Source organism: Oryx dammah, unplaced genomic scaffold (assembly GCF_014754425.2).
Source record: "Oryx dammah isolate SB20612 unplaced genomic scaffold, SCBI_Odam_1.1 HiC_scaffold_26, whole genome shotgun sequence".
Classification (NCBI taxonomy): domain Eukaryota; kingdom Metazoa; phylum Chordata; class Mammalia; order Artiodactyla; family Bovidae; genus Oryx; species Oryx dammah.
The window spans coordinates 87,932,490-87,949,339 of NW_024070210.1; the positions used below are offsets into that span (position 1 = coordinate 87,932,490).

The 16,850-nt window shown below is 50.2% G+C and overlaps 1 protein-coding gene across 2 annotated transcripts in view; it reads left to right on the forward strand.

Annotated features, from left to right (window-relative positions):
* The window catches only part of MEGF11 (multiple EGF like domains 11), a 257,227-nt gene that overhangs the window by 164,023 nt on the left and 76,354 nt on the right, over window positions 1-16,850 (forward strand). For both annotated transcript variants that reach the window (XM_040225825.1, XM_040225826.1), the window contains exons 5-8: window positions 3,547-3,793; window positions 5,324-5,444; window positions 11,954-12,090; window positions 15,887-16,099. In XM_040225825.1, the coding sequence (XP_040081759.1) occupies window positions 3,547-3,793; window positions 5,324-5,444; window positions 11,954-12,090; window positions 15,887-16,099 (718 nt within the window). The remainder of the gene's footprint in view (window positions 1-3,546; window positions 3,794-5,323; window positions 5,445-11,953; window positions 12,091-15,886; window positions 16,100-16,850) is intronic.

The following is a 16,850-nucleotide window of genomic DNA, read 5'->3' on the forward strand; positions in this document are numbered from 1 at the left end:
CTACAATGGAATCACATCATATGTATGTTAAACTCATGCAAATTTAGCTATATGTGCTTGGCAACAAATGAGAGAGAGAAATGAGGCACTAGGTAATTCTGCTAGTCTTTCCATTCACTGGGTAGATGTTCCAGAGAGAAGGTGACATGGGAGACACATGACTGCTGCGTGCTCTCCCATTCTCTGTCCTGGGAGCCTCTTACAGTGTGAGTGCAGCTTGTAATGATAACTGTACTCAGTTTTTTATTGAGATATAATTGACATATAACTTTATATGGTTTCAGGTCACAGCAAAACAATTCGATTGTAAATATTGTGAAATAATCACCACTGTAGGTGTAGTTAACATCACATGTAGTTAAAAATTTTTTTCTTGAGATAAGGACTTTCAAGATCTTCTCTTTTAGCAACTCTCAAATATACAATACAGAATTATTAACTCTAGTCACCATGCTGTATGTTACTTCCTCTGAACTTACTTATCTTATAACTGGAAGTTGGTACCTTTTGACCACCTTGCCCCTTTTACCTGCTACTTACCTTTGACAACCACCAAACTGTTCTCTGTATCTATGAGCTCTATTTTTGTTCATTGCTTTTTAGACTCCACAGATAAGTGAGATTGTATGATATTTGTCTTTCTCTGTCTGACTTATTTCACTTAGCATAATGCCCTCAATATCTACACACATTGTCACAAATAGCAAGATTTCCTTCTTTTTTGTGGCTGAATAATATTGTTTTGTATGTGTGTGGGTATACACATGTATGTGTGTATACGTGTGTGTGTGTATGTGTGTGTATACAGATTTTCTTTATCCATTCATCCACTGATGAACATTTAGGTTCCTTCTGTATCTTGGCTTGTGTGAATAATGCTGCAATGCCCATGGGGATGCAGATATCTTTTCAAGTTAGTGTTTTCATTTCTTTCAGATACATACCCAGGGGTAGAATTGCTGGATTGTATGGTCGTTCTATTTTTAAGTTGTGGGGGAACCTCCATACCGTTTTCTATAGTGGCTGTACCAGCTTACATTCCCACCAACAATGCACAAACATTTCTTTTTCTCCACGTCTTTGCAGACACTTGCTATTTCTTGTCTTTTGGACAGTAACCCACCAGGTGTGAAGTAATATCTTAGTGTGGTTTTGATTTGCATTTCCCTGATAATCACGAGCACCTATTCAAGTACCTATTGGTCATCTGCATGTTTTCTTTGTAAAAATGTCTATTTAGAGCCTCTGTCCATTTTTTTAATCAGATTGTTTGGGGTGGAGTTTTTATTTATTTTGCTACTTAGTTGTAAAAGTTCTTTATATATTTCAGATATTAACCCCTTATCAGATATGTAACTTGCGAATATTTTCTCCCTTTGGTAGTTTGCCTTTTCATTGTATTGGTTTCCTTTGCTGCATAGAAGCTTTATAGTTTAACGTAGCCCCACTTGTTGATTTTGCTTCAGTTGCCTTTGCTTTTAGTGTCAACTCCAAAAAAGCATTGCTGAGATCAATATCAAGGAGATTATTACCTATGTTGTCTTTAGGAGTTCTTTGGTTCCGGTCCTACATTCAAGTCTCTAATCCATTTTGAGTTGATTTTTACATATGGTGTAAGATAGAGGTCCAATTTCATTCTTTTGGATGTGGCTGTCCAGTTTTTTCAACACCATGTATTGAAGAGACTGTCCTTTACCCACATATAAAGGGGTATATTCTTGGCCCCTTTGTCATGAGTTAATTGACTATATATGCACGGGTTTCTTCTGGGCTCTTTTTCTGTCTTTACACCAGTGTCATACTCTTTGTGTTACTCTAGCTTTGTTTAGAATTAGAAAGTGTTATGCTTTCTTCTTCTCAAGACTGCTTTGGCTCTCAGACTTGGTTTTTGCCTCACTCACTGTAGTACCAAGTGGAAAATTCAGGGTGAGGCCTACTCAGAATATGGCAGCTCAGCTTGTATGTGTATTGGGGGCACAATGAAAAAAGGATGAGGCAAGATAGGGTGATTGGGATTCCAGGCCTAGGGTGGTTCCATCTACTAAAAGTGATGGACAGTTTCCATGACTTTGACCACTTGACTTTGGTTAGCAAGTGGGAGGTGATGCAGGAGGATGGGCGGGGCTGCTAAAGTGATTCTCCATCAACCTTGTGGTCCAAAGAGCCCAGGGACTCATTGGCTTCACTGGAACCTTGTGCTTTTGTCCGTATCCAACACTTGGGTACCACTGTCTGTTTGCTCATACTGAGCCTGCCCCTGGGACACCTTCCCCAGTCCTACTTGCCTGCCCCCTTTTCTTTCTGAGTGTCTAAACCCTAGAATCACTGGAGCACAAAGGCCAACTAATCATCTCCTTATCTTCAGGCAGTAGGGTCTCTAGCCATTCCGGTTTGCCCAGCACTGAGAGATTTCTCAGAATGAGGGATTTTCCGTGCTTTAACACAGGACATTTTGGTCACTCTGATAGACAAGTGAGACATCTTTTATGGTCCACTTCAGGGGCCATCTCTTCTAGGAAGGTGCCTGATTCCTTAGCTGGGAGCAGTGTTTTTCTCCATTGAACATCTCCTAGTACATTATTCATGCCTGTCCTTGCCTGAACTCCACATGCACCCCTGCTCCAGGATTTGAGAGAATGAGGTTAGAGTTGAGGACATCTTGTTGTTCTGTGTCTTGGATGCATCAGGTGAGGGTCAGGCTAGGAAGTGGTAGCAGGCTGGGCGGCCTACCTGAAGACTGCCATTCAGCCCCTCTCCGCAGCCACAGAGTGTGAATTTCTGCAAAGCTGGCTCAGCTATCACTCTGTGAAACATTTAATTACACATAAAGATTTTCAAGGCTGTCTGTCACCTCCCAGGGAAACATTTCTTGTTCCTGCCCCTTCTGAAGTTAGCTGCTTAGAAAGTAATGAGATTGAACTGAAGATGAAGGAAGCAGGGGGTGTCGGCATTACTGGTAGGGAGACGCAGCGTGAAAGGGAGATGGGAAGGGTGACAGGGAGTGGAGCCCAGGGAGGGGCAGGGAGTTTGGAGACGTGTTCACAGAGAGTGAGATGCAAGCCGTGAGACAAAGTAATGTTTCACGAAGACATGGAAAGAGAGAGATGGGAGCTGGGCTGGGGCAGCACCAAGAAGGGGAGTACAGTCACAGAGAAGAGGGGAGGCAGACTGGAAGAGAAAGGGCCTGGCTGAGAGGAAGAGAGAGCCTACCAAGTAGAGTTCAGCAAAGGTTAAAGAGCTTATGGTTTCATAGTTCCAGTACAGAAGAAGGGTTTGGGAGACTGGATTGACCAGTCTTGGTTGGACTGGAATGACCCTGACTAAGATGCATTGAAAAAAGAAGCTTCTGAGCTTGTTTGATTATTTAGGGGAGGGGAGTAGAGGTTGATGACCAGCTGGTGGAGGTTATTGGTGAATGCTCCCACCAGAACCCCCTTGCTGCCTCCTGTCCAGGGCAGAGTGATGTAGAGACGGGAAGGCTGGTCCCAGCCGCCATCCGAGAGAGTCCACGGGATCCTTCTGCCCTGACCCGCTCCTCTCTTACAGGCTGCGATAGCGACCACTGGGGCCCCCACTGCAGCAACCGGTGCCAGTGCCAGAACGGGGCCCTGTGCAACCCCATCACAGGCGCCTGCGTGTGCGCTGCCGGCTTCCGAGGCTGGCGCTGCGAGGAGCTCTGCGCGCCGGGCACCCACGGCAAGGGCTGCCAGCTGCCGTGCCAGTGCCGCCATGGCGCCAGCTGCGACCCCCGCACGGGCGAGTGCCTCTGCGCGCCCGGCTACACCGGCGTCTAGTGAGTAAAGAAAGCCCAGGCGGGACGCATGCAGAGGGGTGGCCGGGAGGGTAAGATGGGGAAACACATGAAGGATCAAGAAAGCCCTGGCTGTAAAATCTCCTGCGCTCTGGCCCCAAGTCCTGCAGAGGCTGAACTCCTGGGCCTCACCCACACAGGCCTCAGATCCCTGCTGTCCAGGGCCCAGGGTGACTGGAACTGGCTTGGAGGACTCGTGGATGGATGCTGTCATGGTGGGAGAAGCTGGCTAAACCTTCTTCTAGGAGACCCTTCCTGATCTGGGCTCCAGATTTTGGCTTGGAATTCTCTTCTGATCATAATCCAAGTGCCATTACTGAGCCTTCCAGGCCATTTGAGACGGAATGGGTGAGGGCCCTGGGCAGATATCATGCTTAGATTTGGGGAGATTACTGTGCCTGGTCCTCTTCCCCTGCCTTTTTCCCTCATCCAGTTTTCAGGAGAGGGAGTCTGCATGAACAGGATAGTTGTGACCCCTCAGAGGCAAGATTGACATTCTCCTCGCCACCCTTTTTTTTTTTATTTTTTTAAATCATTTTATTGCAGCCAAAACTATGGAATTAACTGTATATAATAAGCTATTATATATATACACACACATTTTAAGTTATAGGGAATAAAGTTTATTTTGGCAGAGAGTGTTAAACAAAGTTGCATACATTAGTAACATAACTCAACATCCTTAATTTGGTATAAGTGTGACACATTTGCTTGCTTTCCTGTGATCTGCTAAATCACCATAACCTAAACTGCTTTATAAAACGGATACACTGAAATTTCTTTACTGTTTTCGCTTACGCTCTGATTCTAAACAAAACTTTTCATGGGCTTTTCAAACTTATCAAGGGCTCAGTGGCCGCCTCAACAGCCCTAGATCCTGAGGGAGCACCCAAGCAATCTGGCCACAGATACATCTCTGATGGAGGGTGTCCCCTGCCCCCGTGTCTGACCAGCTCCTGGGCCAAGGCATTGAGCTCAGGCCCAAGAAGACCACATGCAGACCCTCCCCTGCATCTCAGCAGTGCCCCGTTAGAGAAGCCTGTTGTGGGCGCTGAGAGCCTTCCAGAGCCTGGAAGGGAGTGGAGGCCTGGCCCACATTCCCTCTCTTTCAGAATCTAGGCAGATTCTCGAAGGTTGGACTCGTGGCTACGTCTCATGGCCTTTGTTTGTGCTGTTCCTTCTGCCTGGCTCCGCCTTCCTCCCCTTCTCCCTTTACCTTCAAGACTCAAGTAAAATGCCTCCCTCTTAGGGAAGATTTCCTCTGCTTTCCCACCCAGAAGAGCCCTCTTCTTTATACCGAAAGCCCTTGAGTCATCTCCCGTACTGGCCCAAGCACACAACCTCCAAGGACACTATCTGAGAAGGACACTATCTGAGTCCCTCTTTCCTCTCCTGGCCTTGTACCTAGTATGGTTCATATTGACCAGGAACTCACTAACTTCTAGGGAGCCCAGGAGCCTTGGGACTGGCTTTGCATGCTGCCGCCTCTCACACCTCTGCTTCTCTCTGCAGCTGCGAGGAGCTCTGCCCGCCTGGGAGCCATGGGGCTCACTGTGAGCTGCGCTGCCCCTGCCAGAATGGGGGTACCTGCCACCACATCACTGGCGAGTGTGCCTGCCCTCCAGGCTGGACGGTAGGTGGCCCTGCAGGATCTGGGTGGGGCTCTGTAAGAGATCTGAGCATCCCTCGTTCACATGCACCCTGGAGAGCTAAATTCCTCTCCCATCCTGAATAGCCTCCCTCCTCTTTATGGTCATGGGGATCATTAGACACTGCCGGCGGGCCATGGACACAGCTTTGACTGCTGGGGCTCGTATCTAAATGCTGTGTGATCTGAAGGTAGTTGCCTAACCTTTCTGAACCTGTGGTCCCTTGTGTGCGAAGGGGTTGAATTCTTCTCACAAGTTGTGTCTGTCTTTCAGCATACTCACTTGAGTTGCCACGGCTCTGAGATGTGGTGAAGGGCCACCGTGTAAGGATGGAGGTGGTGCAGGGGAAGGGAGAGAGCAGGCATGGCCCCCTTCCTTTAAAGAGCTTCAGAGTCCCAGCCTCCAACCCCTGTACTCACAGATGCACACAGTTATTCTGATTCTGTGGGCCCCGGATCTGTATCTTAACGTGGGCTCCGGGTGACTCTGAGGTGGCCTCCCCCAGTCCAGGTCCCTTGTCTGGGAACAACCACTGTGGGAAAGTGGGATGGGATTTACCAAATCACAGGCCTGAATCCAGGCTTCACATACAGTGTTGGCCCTGAAGAAAAAAAAGCCCTCGATCGTTCTAGTCTCTGCTTCCCTAACTGTAACACTGGCATAAAATCAGGGGCTTCCCTGGAGGACCAGTGGTTAAAACTCCACACTTTCACTTCAGGGAGGGAGGGTCTGATCCCTGGTCAGGGAACTAAAATCCCATATGTCATGTGACGGGGCCAAAATGAAAACCATCTGGCATAAAAACAGTCAGCCCCGCGCTTCAGAGTGGCACAGTTGGCAGAAGGCTCAGATGAGGGCAGTATAGGACCCAGGTGCCCTGCAAACACTGAAATGCCCTACTGTCATTCATTTTCTATGTCCCTGGATGCCACAGGCAAGCCACAGCCTCCCTTAAGCCAGCCTGTCCCCCCTGTCAGTGTCCCCACCCTCTGCAATCCCAAGCCCCTCAAAAGCAGCGAGTCACCGAGGCTGACTTTCCCATTTCAGGGAAGCTCAGTGATACAGTCGGCTGCCTCCCCTGGGGCCGGGGCTTTGTGGAGCCAGGAAGGGACGGGGCTGTGGAGGAGGAGCAGGATATTTTAGGAGGGTGTGAACGCGAGGTCACGGCGGGGGAGCAGCAGGAGGGATGGCTACAAGGCCTATGACGCAGGCAGATTGGCCAGAATTCTTTAGAGCAGGAAAAAACCTGGGGGATCATATGGTCCAGCCTTGTCCCATCCTGGCTGCGCACCAGAGTTGCAGTGGATGGGGGTGGGGTGGGGCTAATACAGATTCCCAGACTCCACAGTAGACCATCCTGGGCCCAGGATCTCTCTCTCTCTCTCTTTTTTTTAATAAGCTCCCCTGGTGATTCTGAAGCAGCCGACCCTGACTTCAAGTCTTCATTTGGAAAAAATCAATCCAGACTATAGGATTTTCTTCTGTGTTTCACAGAACCCGAGGGTTTCTTGGAGGTGAAGGTGGGCGCAAGTAGCCTAACAACTGGGGCTCTGGGACCCACACCCCCCCACGTCTCCATTTTAATCTACCAAGAGGTCCTAGGTAAGATTTCACATAAAAACAGGACCTCCCAGCTTTAAGAGGCTTGAATACCACTGGTCTGTCAATACCTCCCTTTCTCAGATGAGGCAGCGGAGGCCTAGAGTGGCTAAGTGGCCTGGCCGAGCCCACGCAGCTGGTGGACAGGGAGGTGGAGCTGGAATGCAGGTGCCCTGACTCCTGAATCCAAGCTCTTGGTGCCCGTCTGTCTCTGTCTCTTCTGAGGAGAACTAAGTGGCCCCAGCCTCTCCCACACCTGCCCGTCTCTCCGACCCTGAACCACCCTCTGTAAAGGCCCTCCCATCTCCAGCCAACTTCCGGAATCCCATCACTCGCAGGCTGGGTCCTCAGAGACCCAGCAGCAGGCAGTGAGGTCAGATCAGGATGCAGTAGGGGAAGAACAGGCCACAGGCAGACCTGTACCTGTAAAGTCCTCTCTAGAGAGATGGAGGCTGATGGAGGCTGGTGATTGAAGAGGGCGGCGGGGAGGAAACCAACACAGATAATTTTTTTCCCCTCCCAATACAGTGAGAGGTTTGTTCTTTCAGATGACAGGAAACTCTGTCAATAGCAGCCTTTGGATTTAGAAACTTTGTGTTTTGAATTTTATTGTAGACAATTGCATTTCTATTTTTGACAGAGCATTTAACTTGCAGATTTGTATGAATTATTAATACCCCTCCTGCATGCAGTCACAGTGTAATGAAGCTGCTGCTGGGGCCTGAGGCCCCTCCCAGGGAGAGCGCTGGGGCCAAGGGGACGGTGCAGGGCAGAGCGGTCCTCCCTTTATTATCCTCCATTGCCTCATTTGCCTGCCAGCCCCACATGGCTTTAGCAGCACTCAGAGATATAGAGTACGACTGCTCACACACAGAGCAGGTGCCCAAAGAACCAAGGCTTCATGCAGACCTGGAGAGGAGCTGCCTGGAACCCTGGCCCCCGGGGCCCCTTCCTCGGGGACCCCTGGCCAGTAGGGGTACGCCCACAGGTGTATGGGCAATCCAGTGTATGCCCACAGGACACGACTCTTGCCCAGTTGTGGTAAGCCCGTCCCCAGAGGGCCTCTGCAAAGAGCCTAGGGGGCTGTTTCCTCTCTCTTTCTGGGCTTTGAGACCTTTCAGAGGAGGAGACCCAGGTGTGAGGAGTTCACTGTGAGTGGGAAGTGCAGACGGATGGGAGGTAGGAGATATGATCACCTGCCTTAGGCATTCCCAGTCTGATGGTGGAGGCTGGACACACACATGTGCATGCACACACATACACACTCAGGAAACAGCAGGCCCCAAGAGCTGGGAAGTAGAACCAGTCATCATGGGGGAGCAAAGAGAGGTATTTGTAAAATCCTGGAAGCTCAGGTTTGGGAAGTTTGTACATGGATCCCCAAGCCTGACCTGGATGGCCTGGATCATTTCCACAGTACCCAAGCCAACCACTGTTCACTTTCCCCGGAGGGCATCCATGCCACCCAGGACAGCAGTGATCATTAGAGGCTTGGAGAGGCTGCGTTGTCTCATTGGCTTAACCTCAAGTCCTTCACCGACTTGGCCCCCTCCTTTCTTCTGCTCCATTTGTCCATGGTCTTCTTTATGTGCGGCTGGTTTCCAGATCTGGACAGAACCATTTGGTCCGTCCAGTCCTGAGGAACAGGACTCTTGCCTCACTGCATCTCCCCCACCTTCTAAATGCCACACAGCCTGAGACCCCACCGCTCTAGGAGACATACTCTCAGCTGACTATGGGGCAGGTGTGTTAGGGCTGTCAGAACAAAGCAGCGCACACTGGGGGGCTTTGACGACAGAAATGTATTTTCTCACAGCTCGGGAGGCCAGAAGTCTGAGACCAAGGTGTTGGCAGCGTTGGTTCCTGCTAAGGCTTCAGCCCCTGGCTTGTAGCTTGCGGTCTTCTCCCTGTGTCTCCACGTGGCCTTCCCTCTGCCCTGTCTGTGTACTAATCTCTTCTCCCAATGAAGACATCAGTCATATTGGACTAAGGGCCACCCTGATGACCTCACTTTAACTTTATTGCCTCTCTAATGGCCCTGTGTCCAGCCACAGTCATATTCTAAGGTGCTGGGAGTTAGGATGTGTGAACCTGGGGGACACGATTCAGTTCATAAGCAGGAAAGAAACCATAAGATCACAGCCCTCTTTTAGGCTGAAACTCTCCTGTCTGCTCTCTCCCCCATCTCTCCCCAAAGCTATTCCTCTAACCAGCAGTAACCAATCGATTATGTGGTTCTCCCCGACTCTTCCCTGTCCCAGGTGATATGGGCTCCTACCACCTCCACCTCATCGGGGGTCTGCTTGGGTTGAATATTAATGAAGGGCCCACTCATCTCTAATTTAATGAAGGTTCCTTCCCATCTCTGATCCCACTGAATCTTTACAACCACGTGGGACACTGGGGGTTACCACTCGCATTTTAGAGATGAGGAGACTGCGGCTCGGAACTATCACATGACTTGTCCTCGCTCAGCCATCTGGAAGGAGGTAGACCTGGTGTTTGAGCCCAAGACCTGACTTTGAGTCCAGTGTTCTTCCCACCCTATCAGGCAGCAGCCCTTCCGAGGCAGCAGATTCTTCCAGCCCCAGGAGCTCGAGCCTGAGGAGGACCGAGCTGTGGGTGGGGAATACTGGGCAGGGGCTGAAAGAGGTGTTCACTGTCCCATCCAGAAAAGGCTCAAGGATGTTCAGTTTCCCCAGGAATTCTTGAAAGGAAGTAACTGTTCCTATTGGTCTCTACAGGAAACCCTGATCATGTCTCAGAAACTCTTGAGAAAGGGAGTCTGTGCTCTACAGGATGGATGGATGGATGGATGGTGTGTGTGCGCGTGCATGTGTGTGCGTGTGCGTAAGAATAGGAGGGCTCCACTGTGCTCCATGATGAGGACGTAGGAGGTATAAACACAGCCCCCTTAATGGTCAAAGTGGCCTTATCCAGCCCAGGACTGCAGAGAACTGGCCATAAAGACTCCTCCCTTCCCTCAAGAATCCCTAGAACTTTTGGGGGCACAGTGAGAAAAGCAGGCCCAAAGTACCACCCTCACCACCTCCAGGGAGAAGAGGGACCCCTCATCTGAGTAGCTTTACCCTGCGCCTCTCCTCACGTACACACGCATCTCACCATCCTCGGCTACTGCCTCTTCCACTCAGTTGTCCATCTCTGCCCCTCCTAGCCCCCGTCTCAGCCCCACACTATCTGACGTATATGTAGGGGAGAAATCTGAGTTAAAAGGCCTACTGCTTAATTCATTACAAGTAAATTGGATGATATTGATAGATGACTCTGGTCAGCAGGATTTTCCTGACCAAACTAGCTTCCTCAGGGTTGGCAATTATCGGTGCTTAATAATTGTGAGTTGAACTAATTGATTAATTAATTGTGGGAGAATCCTTGATCTTCATAAGAGAAATGACCATCTCTGGTGTGGGAGAGGCTAGAAAGGCAGCAGGAAACAAAAGTAAGTTTAGATTCCTGTTTGATAAAGACCAAAGAGTCATATGTATAATTTTAAAATTATATACAGTCTCTCATACCACAAGGCTACTACTGGAAGGAAGGGCAAATAGACCTCTTTCCCAACCCCTGACAGGTCCTACTCCTGAAAGATACCAGATTCAAATCTTTTAGGTGTTTCTTCTGGCATTTCCCTCCATATTTCTCCAAAACACGCTTTACCACCATCTCACAATTCATTAGAGCCTCATTTCAAGTATCTGCTGATTCCTGGTCTCCTGTTTATGTTTTACCATAATCCTTTGGAAAAGCTGGCTGGAAGCCTGAGGGGCAGGAGAGGTGCCAGGCTTGTTGACTGATAGGAGCCTTAAATATCAGTATCTGGAGGTCTTTCCCTTTGACCTCTCTGTGTTCCCAGAAAGAAATCCTCCAGAACCCTGCAAAAGGGAGTAGAGTCTGGTCACTAGAATCCTAGGGGCCGAGCAGGGGAAGAGAGCAGAGGGGTCTGACTGTTATCCAGGCAGATCCCACAAGATCCCCATTTCTGATGGTCCCCACCCTTTAGCTGTGCTTGGTGTCCCTGTGTCTGAAGCATTCGTGGGTCAGCCTCCCTAAAAGTAAACTGCTGGTCTTGGCAAGGCTATTTGAAATGGGGGTAAAAATCTGGGGACTAATTCCCCCTTTTATAAACTTCTAAACACTCCTCCTGTTCTGCACACCGGCGCCTTGGCCCTCTGGTGTCTCTGATTCCTGAGCTTTACTGAGCGTTGTCTTCCGACGCTCCCTTTGCAGGCCCTCGTCGTTGCTGAGAAAGCAGAGACTCCAGCAGGTCCTGTTCCTCCATCTGCCAGTCCCTCTTCCACCGCGTGACACTTCGTGTCCTCTCCGGTCCCCTCTCCCCTTCCTTTTCTCCTTGTAGGTTTATATGTTCCCCCTGCTCCCCTTTACTCGTCTGGTAGCTGGGCCTGGGAGAGAAGTAGAGATAAATGTATGTTTCCACACCACCGTCTTTAATCGCGTCTCTGCTTTCTTTTTTCCTTAGCACTGCTTCATGCACCAGCGTGAGGGCACCTAGCGCCATGCACTGGTTATCTCTTTTCTTGTCTCTCTCCCCAGTAGGTTGGAAGGACAGGAATCGAATCCTACCTGTATTTTTATATCCCTGGAGTCTAGAACAGGGTCTGGTATACAACAGGCCTTCATTAGACATGTGCTGAAAGATTGGATAAGCAAACTGGTCTCAGTCTGCCTGTCTCTAAAGTGTGGCTTTGGAGTCATGGTTTCCAACTTTCTGTGCTTCTGTGACTGGGGAGAAGGTCCCACTAAAGGATGGGGTGGTCCCTTGGGCTGTAGCAACCGTGCTACTTCTAGAAGAATGTAGCCTCAGGATTGCATCTCAGAAGCTCCACCTCTGCAGGTCTCCCCTCCTGTGTTTCAGGGAGCAGTGTGTGCCCAGCCCTGCCCACCGGGGACGTTCGGCCAGAACTGCAGCCAGGACTGTCCTTGCCGCCACGGAGGGCAGTGTGACCACGTGGCTGGGCAGTGCCACTGCACAGCCGGATACATGGGAGACAGGTAAGGATGCTGTTAGCTATCGTCCTTACTGGTCACGCTGCTCATTTTGACGGCAGCCTTGCAGACAACAGGTCAGGTTTACCAGCCTTCTGCCGGCTTTCCTGTTCCTTTCTCAGAAAGCATTCTGAGTCCTCCTGCCAATCCATCCTTCCTGGCCCTCAGCCTGCTGAGAGCACCCACCTTCCCCCAGCCCAGTGACCCAAGCCTGGAATTTGCATTGACTCACCTGGGGAAAGAGGTGGGCACCTACCACCACCCTCTACTTGCTGACCTCCTGGAGGGAGGCAGCGGCACCAATAATCCAAAGAAGTTGAACATGCACTCACAGTTCACACATTTTGCACTATTCTTTTTAGAAGTGGATTTTTATTCCTGATATGAGTTCTGTCAAAAGGATACTGACATCAATTTGCATCCTCTGAAGGCCTGTGGCCTAAGAGCAGACTGAACAAGGCTGTCAATGTTCTGGAATCAAACTAACCTTGCCAAGTGGATAGCCCACAAAATACATAATGGGAGGGTTACCGGACATGTGTGTTTGCCATGGCAAGAGGGATTTCATGATGATAGGGAAGGTGCTCTGGGAGAAGGAGAAAGGACAGCCAGGGTGTCTGATGGTGAGTGAATTCAGATTTGGTGGAGGACATTCGTCCACAGAATCTAGGTGAATCTCCTCCCTCTCAGACTGAACCACATCTGTCTCTTTGAGCAGAGAGATGGGCAGTAGAAAGGAAACTCTCACACCCCTTGCCTGCTTCTGTGGGATCTGTGTTTCACCTGGATTTTGTTGTTCTGCCTCCCCTGCCCAGGTAACATCAGGAAGCAGGAGTCGGGGCTGAATTAACCAATGAGCCCTTCTGGCTCTGACCAACATGGTGGGGCTCCTCCAACTCTCACTGGAGTCGGCCCCAAATCTAGTGATGTCCAGAAAAGAGATTTTCCATTTTCAGCCTGAAGCTTGTTTACCCCTAGTCTGGAGCCTTTTAAGCCAGATCTGAGCTCTTGGTGAGCGTGTTCATCTCATGAGCATCCCTGGCGTAGAATGCGGGGTGTAGCATCAGGGCACCCATCCCTCTCTGACCTCTGCTGGAATCTGCGTCTCTGAGGGAAGAAAGGGAGGCAGGATTGTGCTGCATCCACCTTCCCGTCCCCACTGTCTCTCCCAGTGAGAAGATGCTCAGGTTGAGCCAGCAGGGGCAGGAACTGGAAGACCCTGGAACCAAAACAGGACCCCTTTGTCTTGGCCACTTGCACATGATGGTCAACAAAACCCATTCAGCATTGGAGACAAGCAGGTTGATAGCGCCTGCTAGATCCCACACCAGGAGACCCAGCCTCATTGGCGCTCTCCATTTCCACCGCCAAGATGTACCAAATGGAGAAATAACCCTAATCCCTCTTGTTGGGACCCAGCCCATGAACCTGAGACAGAGCGAAGCCCCTCAGACCTTAGCATCCTCTGGCAAGCTTTGCCCATCAACTGCAGAAGAATTCAAAAAAGAGGGCCCAGTAGCATTTGGGTTTCCCACCTAAACGGGCTGCCTGGTGTTTAATATTTTGTAAAATTGCCTCCATTAATTTTGTAAGTGACAGCTGCATGAACCCACCCCACATCGTTGCAAGCATATTAAAGTTGAGTGGGTATAATAATGCAGGCCTCCCCGGATAGGCAGAATCCAGTGCAAATTAAACATGAAACGTAACGAGGGTTTTGCAGCTCATTTTGTAATTTAATTGAGCAATGTATCTGGTTGTTAATGGTAATATCGGACACATTAGATTGATATGTTGCAAAGGAAGGATGTTTAAGTAGAAAACTAATTCCTGCTGTGATTACCCTTCTGTTCCACAGGCCCCGTTATTAGTGTGCTTTGTGTAAAATTCATTAGCAGTCGTTGCTTGATCTCTAAATAAATAAGTTGTTTAAATTGTGGGTAGAAAAAAAAAAGAGGCTGATTATGTAAATGGATTAGGTTGTCAATATTTCATTTCCAGATTCTTTTTCTGGGGCTATGGAGTGTCACTTTGTAAATATGACATGGGGTGGAGACACGCCCTTCAGAGAAGGGAGCTCACACTCTAGGACTCTCTGCTCAATCCTGCCGGAGGGGAGGGAGCAGGAATGTTCCAGTGGGAGAGGAGAGTCTGGAGCTATCTCCAGGCTGGGGTTTCTTCCCTGATGGCCTAAGACATCCAGGAGAGGCAACCTGAGTGACTTCCAGGGAAACCCATTGTGAGGCAGAACAGGCTGGCGGTGTCCAATTCTTACCTGCACTGTGTCCTCTGTGCCTGCCTCGGTTTCCGTCCTCACCCCTTCCACCATATTCCCCTCTTCCTCTCTTCTACCTCCCATTTCTTCTCCACACATCCCCTTCTCTCTTCCCTCTTCCTCTGTTCTTTCCCTCCCTGAGGCCTCAGACGGGCTAAAATGCAGCAGCACTTGCAGGACGACAGTCTGGGTGCTGTGATGAAGAACACTGCTTCCAACTCAGGACTCACCAAGACTGACTAAAGAGGCTAAGGCTGTATTTTGTTTTTCCCAACATCTTCAATGGCTCCCCTCTGCCCTGATTATTGTAGAAGATAAATAGAAAACCTGAAAATGGAAAAACATAATCTTTAAAGCATTCATAATTGCTTAAGTCCACTCCATTGTTAACATTTTGGAAGTCTTCCATTTGAGCCTTTTCATGCCAAAAGGGCTCTGTTAGAACTACAGAAAACAGTATTAACAAGAGTAATAATAAGAACTAACACTGCTTATTGAGCGCTTACCATTCATGGGGCACCTTTCTAAATGTTTATACACGTTATCTCATTTAATCCTCAAACACATGGTGAGGTTTAATTATTACCATCCCATTCTGTGATGAGGAAGCAGATGTCAGGGCAGTAAGGCCAGTTCCCCATTCTCCACACCTTTGAAGCAGCGTGGGGACGCAGACAATCCAAAGTTCATAGGCCATTTCTGTTCGTTTGTCTTTAGGATGCAGGGGTGGCCCACCTCTTTCCTCAAACGCCCCCAGGTTTACCACTTAATTTGTTGCTGTGACAATGGGTCTATGTCCGTGCATGCTCTTTGCTAAGTCATGTCTGACTCTGCGCTCCCATGGACTGTAGCCTGCCAGGCTCCTCTGGCCATGGGACGTCATGTAGCTTGTTATTTAATGGGTACGGAAGTTTCAGTTTGGGAAGATGAAAAGGTTCTAGAGATGGATGGTGGTGATGGTTGCACAGCAACGTGTGTTCTATGTATATGCTCACTCAGTCATGTCTGACTCTTTGTGACCACATGGACGTAGCCGCCCAGGCTCCTCTGTCCATGGGATTTTCAGGGCGAGAATACTGGAGTGGGTTGCCGTTTCCTCCTCCAGGAGATCTTCCCCACCCAGGGATAGAACCTGCGTCTCTGACATCTCCGACTTTGGCAGGCATTTTCTTTATCACTGAGCCACCTGGGAAACCCACACAATATACATGTATTTAATACCACTGTATACTTAAAAATAATTAAAATGGCAAATTTATGTTATCCTTATTTACTGCAGTCAAAAAAAAAAAATACACAAAGCCTACAATCAGTGAGATATGATGGTATGAACTCACTCCTGGGGACTGAGGGGAACTGGCCTGGAGAGGGGAACGGACTAGGAGGGTGAAACCGTGGAGCGTTTCCTGCAGGAGGCGAGGCAGGAGGGGAGCGGGCTGTGAGGAGGTGCGGCGCGCCAGGCCCAGGCGCGGAGGATCTGGAAAGGCAGGTGGGGGCACCGGCTCACCGCACTCTGCCGTGCTGCAGGTGCCAGGAGGAGTGCCCCTTGGGGACCTTCGGCTTCCAGTGTTCGCAGCGCTGTGACTGCCGCAATGGAGGCCAGTGCTCACCCACCTCCGGCGCCTGCGAGTGTGAACCCGGCTACAAAGGCCCGCGCTGCCAGGAGCGGCTGTGCCCTGAGGGCCTGCATGGCCCAGGCTGCAGCTTGCCCTGCCCCTGCGATGCTGACAACACCATCAGGTATGACGTGAGCGGGGATAGGTGAGCCCAGGGACAGGGACTGGGGGGGGCCCTGGTGGAGAGGGGGCTCTCAGAGCATAAGCCACCACCTCCCCCTGGGTTATCTGGGCAGGCAGTGACAGAGCTGGGACCTCAGCGATCACCTTCACTGGCCAGTCTGATCAAAGAAGGGAAAGCCAAGGTCACTCAGTAGGTCAAGATGAGGACTGAGGTCACCTGCTCTGTCCGCCACCCGCAGTTGCCAACACTGAACCTGGCTGCTGGCATTGAGAATGGGCCACACACAGGAGCAAGAGGGCGCCTGGTGACCCCCAGGGAAGCAGGGTGGGAATGGGTGCAGCCATGCAGTCCTGGGGGGGCGCTGAGACTGCGCTTGGGGTGCCACAGGCCCTGGGGGCATTTTCCTGGAAGACATTTCCCCTCCACGCAGTCCGCATCTAACCAAGTCATCTCCCAACCCCAAGAGGCCCAGAAACCAGACTACCAGGGCAGAAGCACAGGGCTTTAGCCATAGAGGGTCAGTGTTAGAAGAGGCCTTAAAAAACCAGGATGGCTCACCTGAGGCCTGCAGAGAGTGTCCCCTCTGGCCCTGGCTAGGGTAGAAGAGCAGGAGGGACAGAGGGCAGGCCCACATCAGGGTCTTGGTTTGGGGCCAGCCTTGCCTTGCTCTCTGCCCTTCAGGGCTTGGGGACACCTGAATTGATGTTGGCCCCATCCCTGCTTCCTGGAAGTGGAGAAGCCAGAGCTGCCC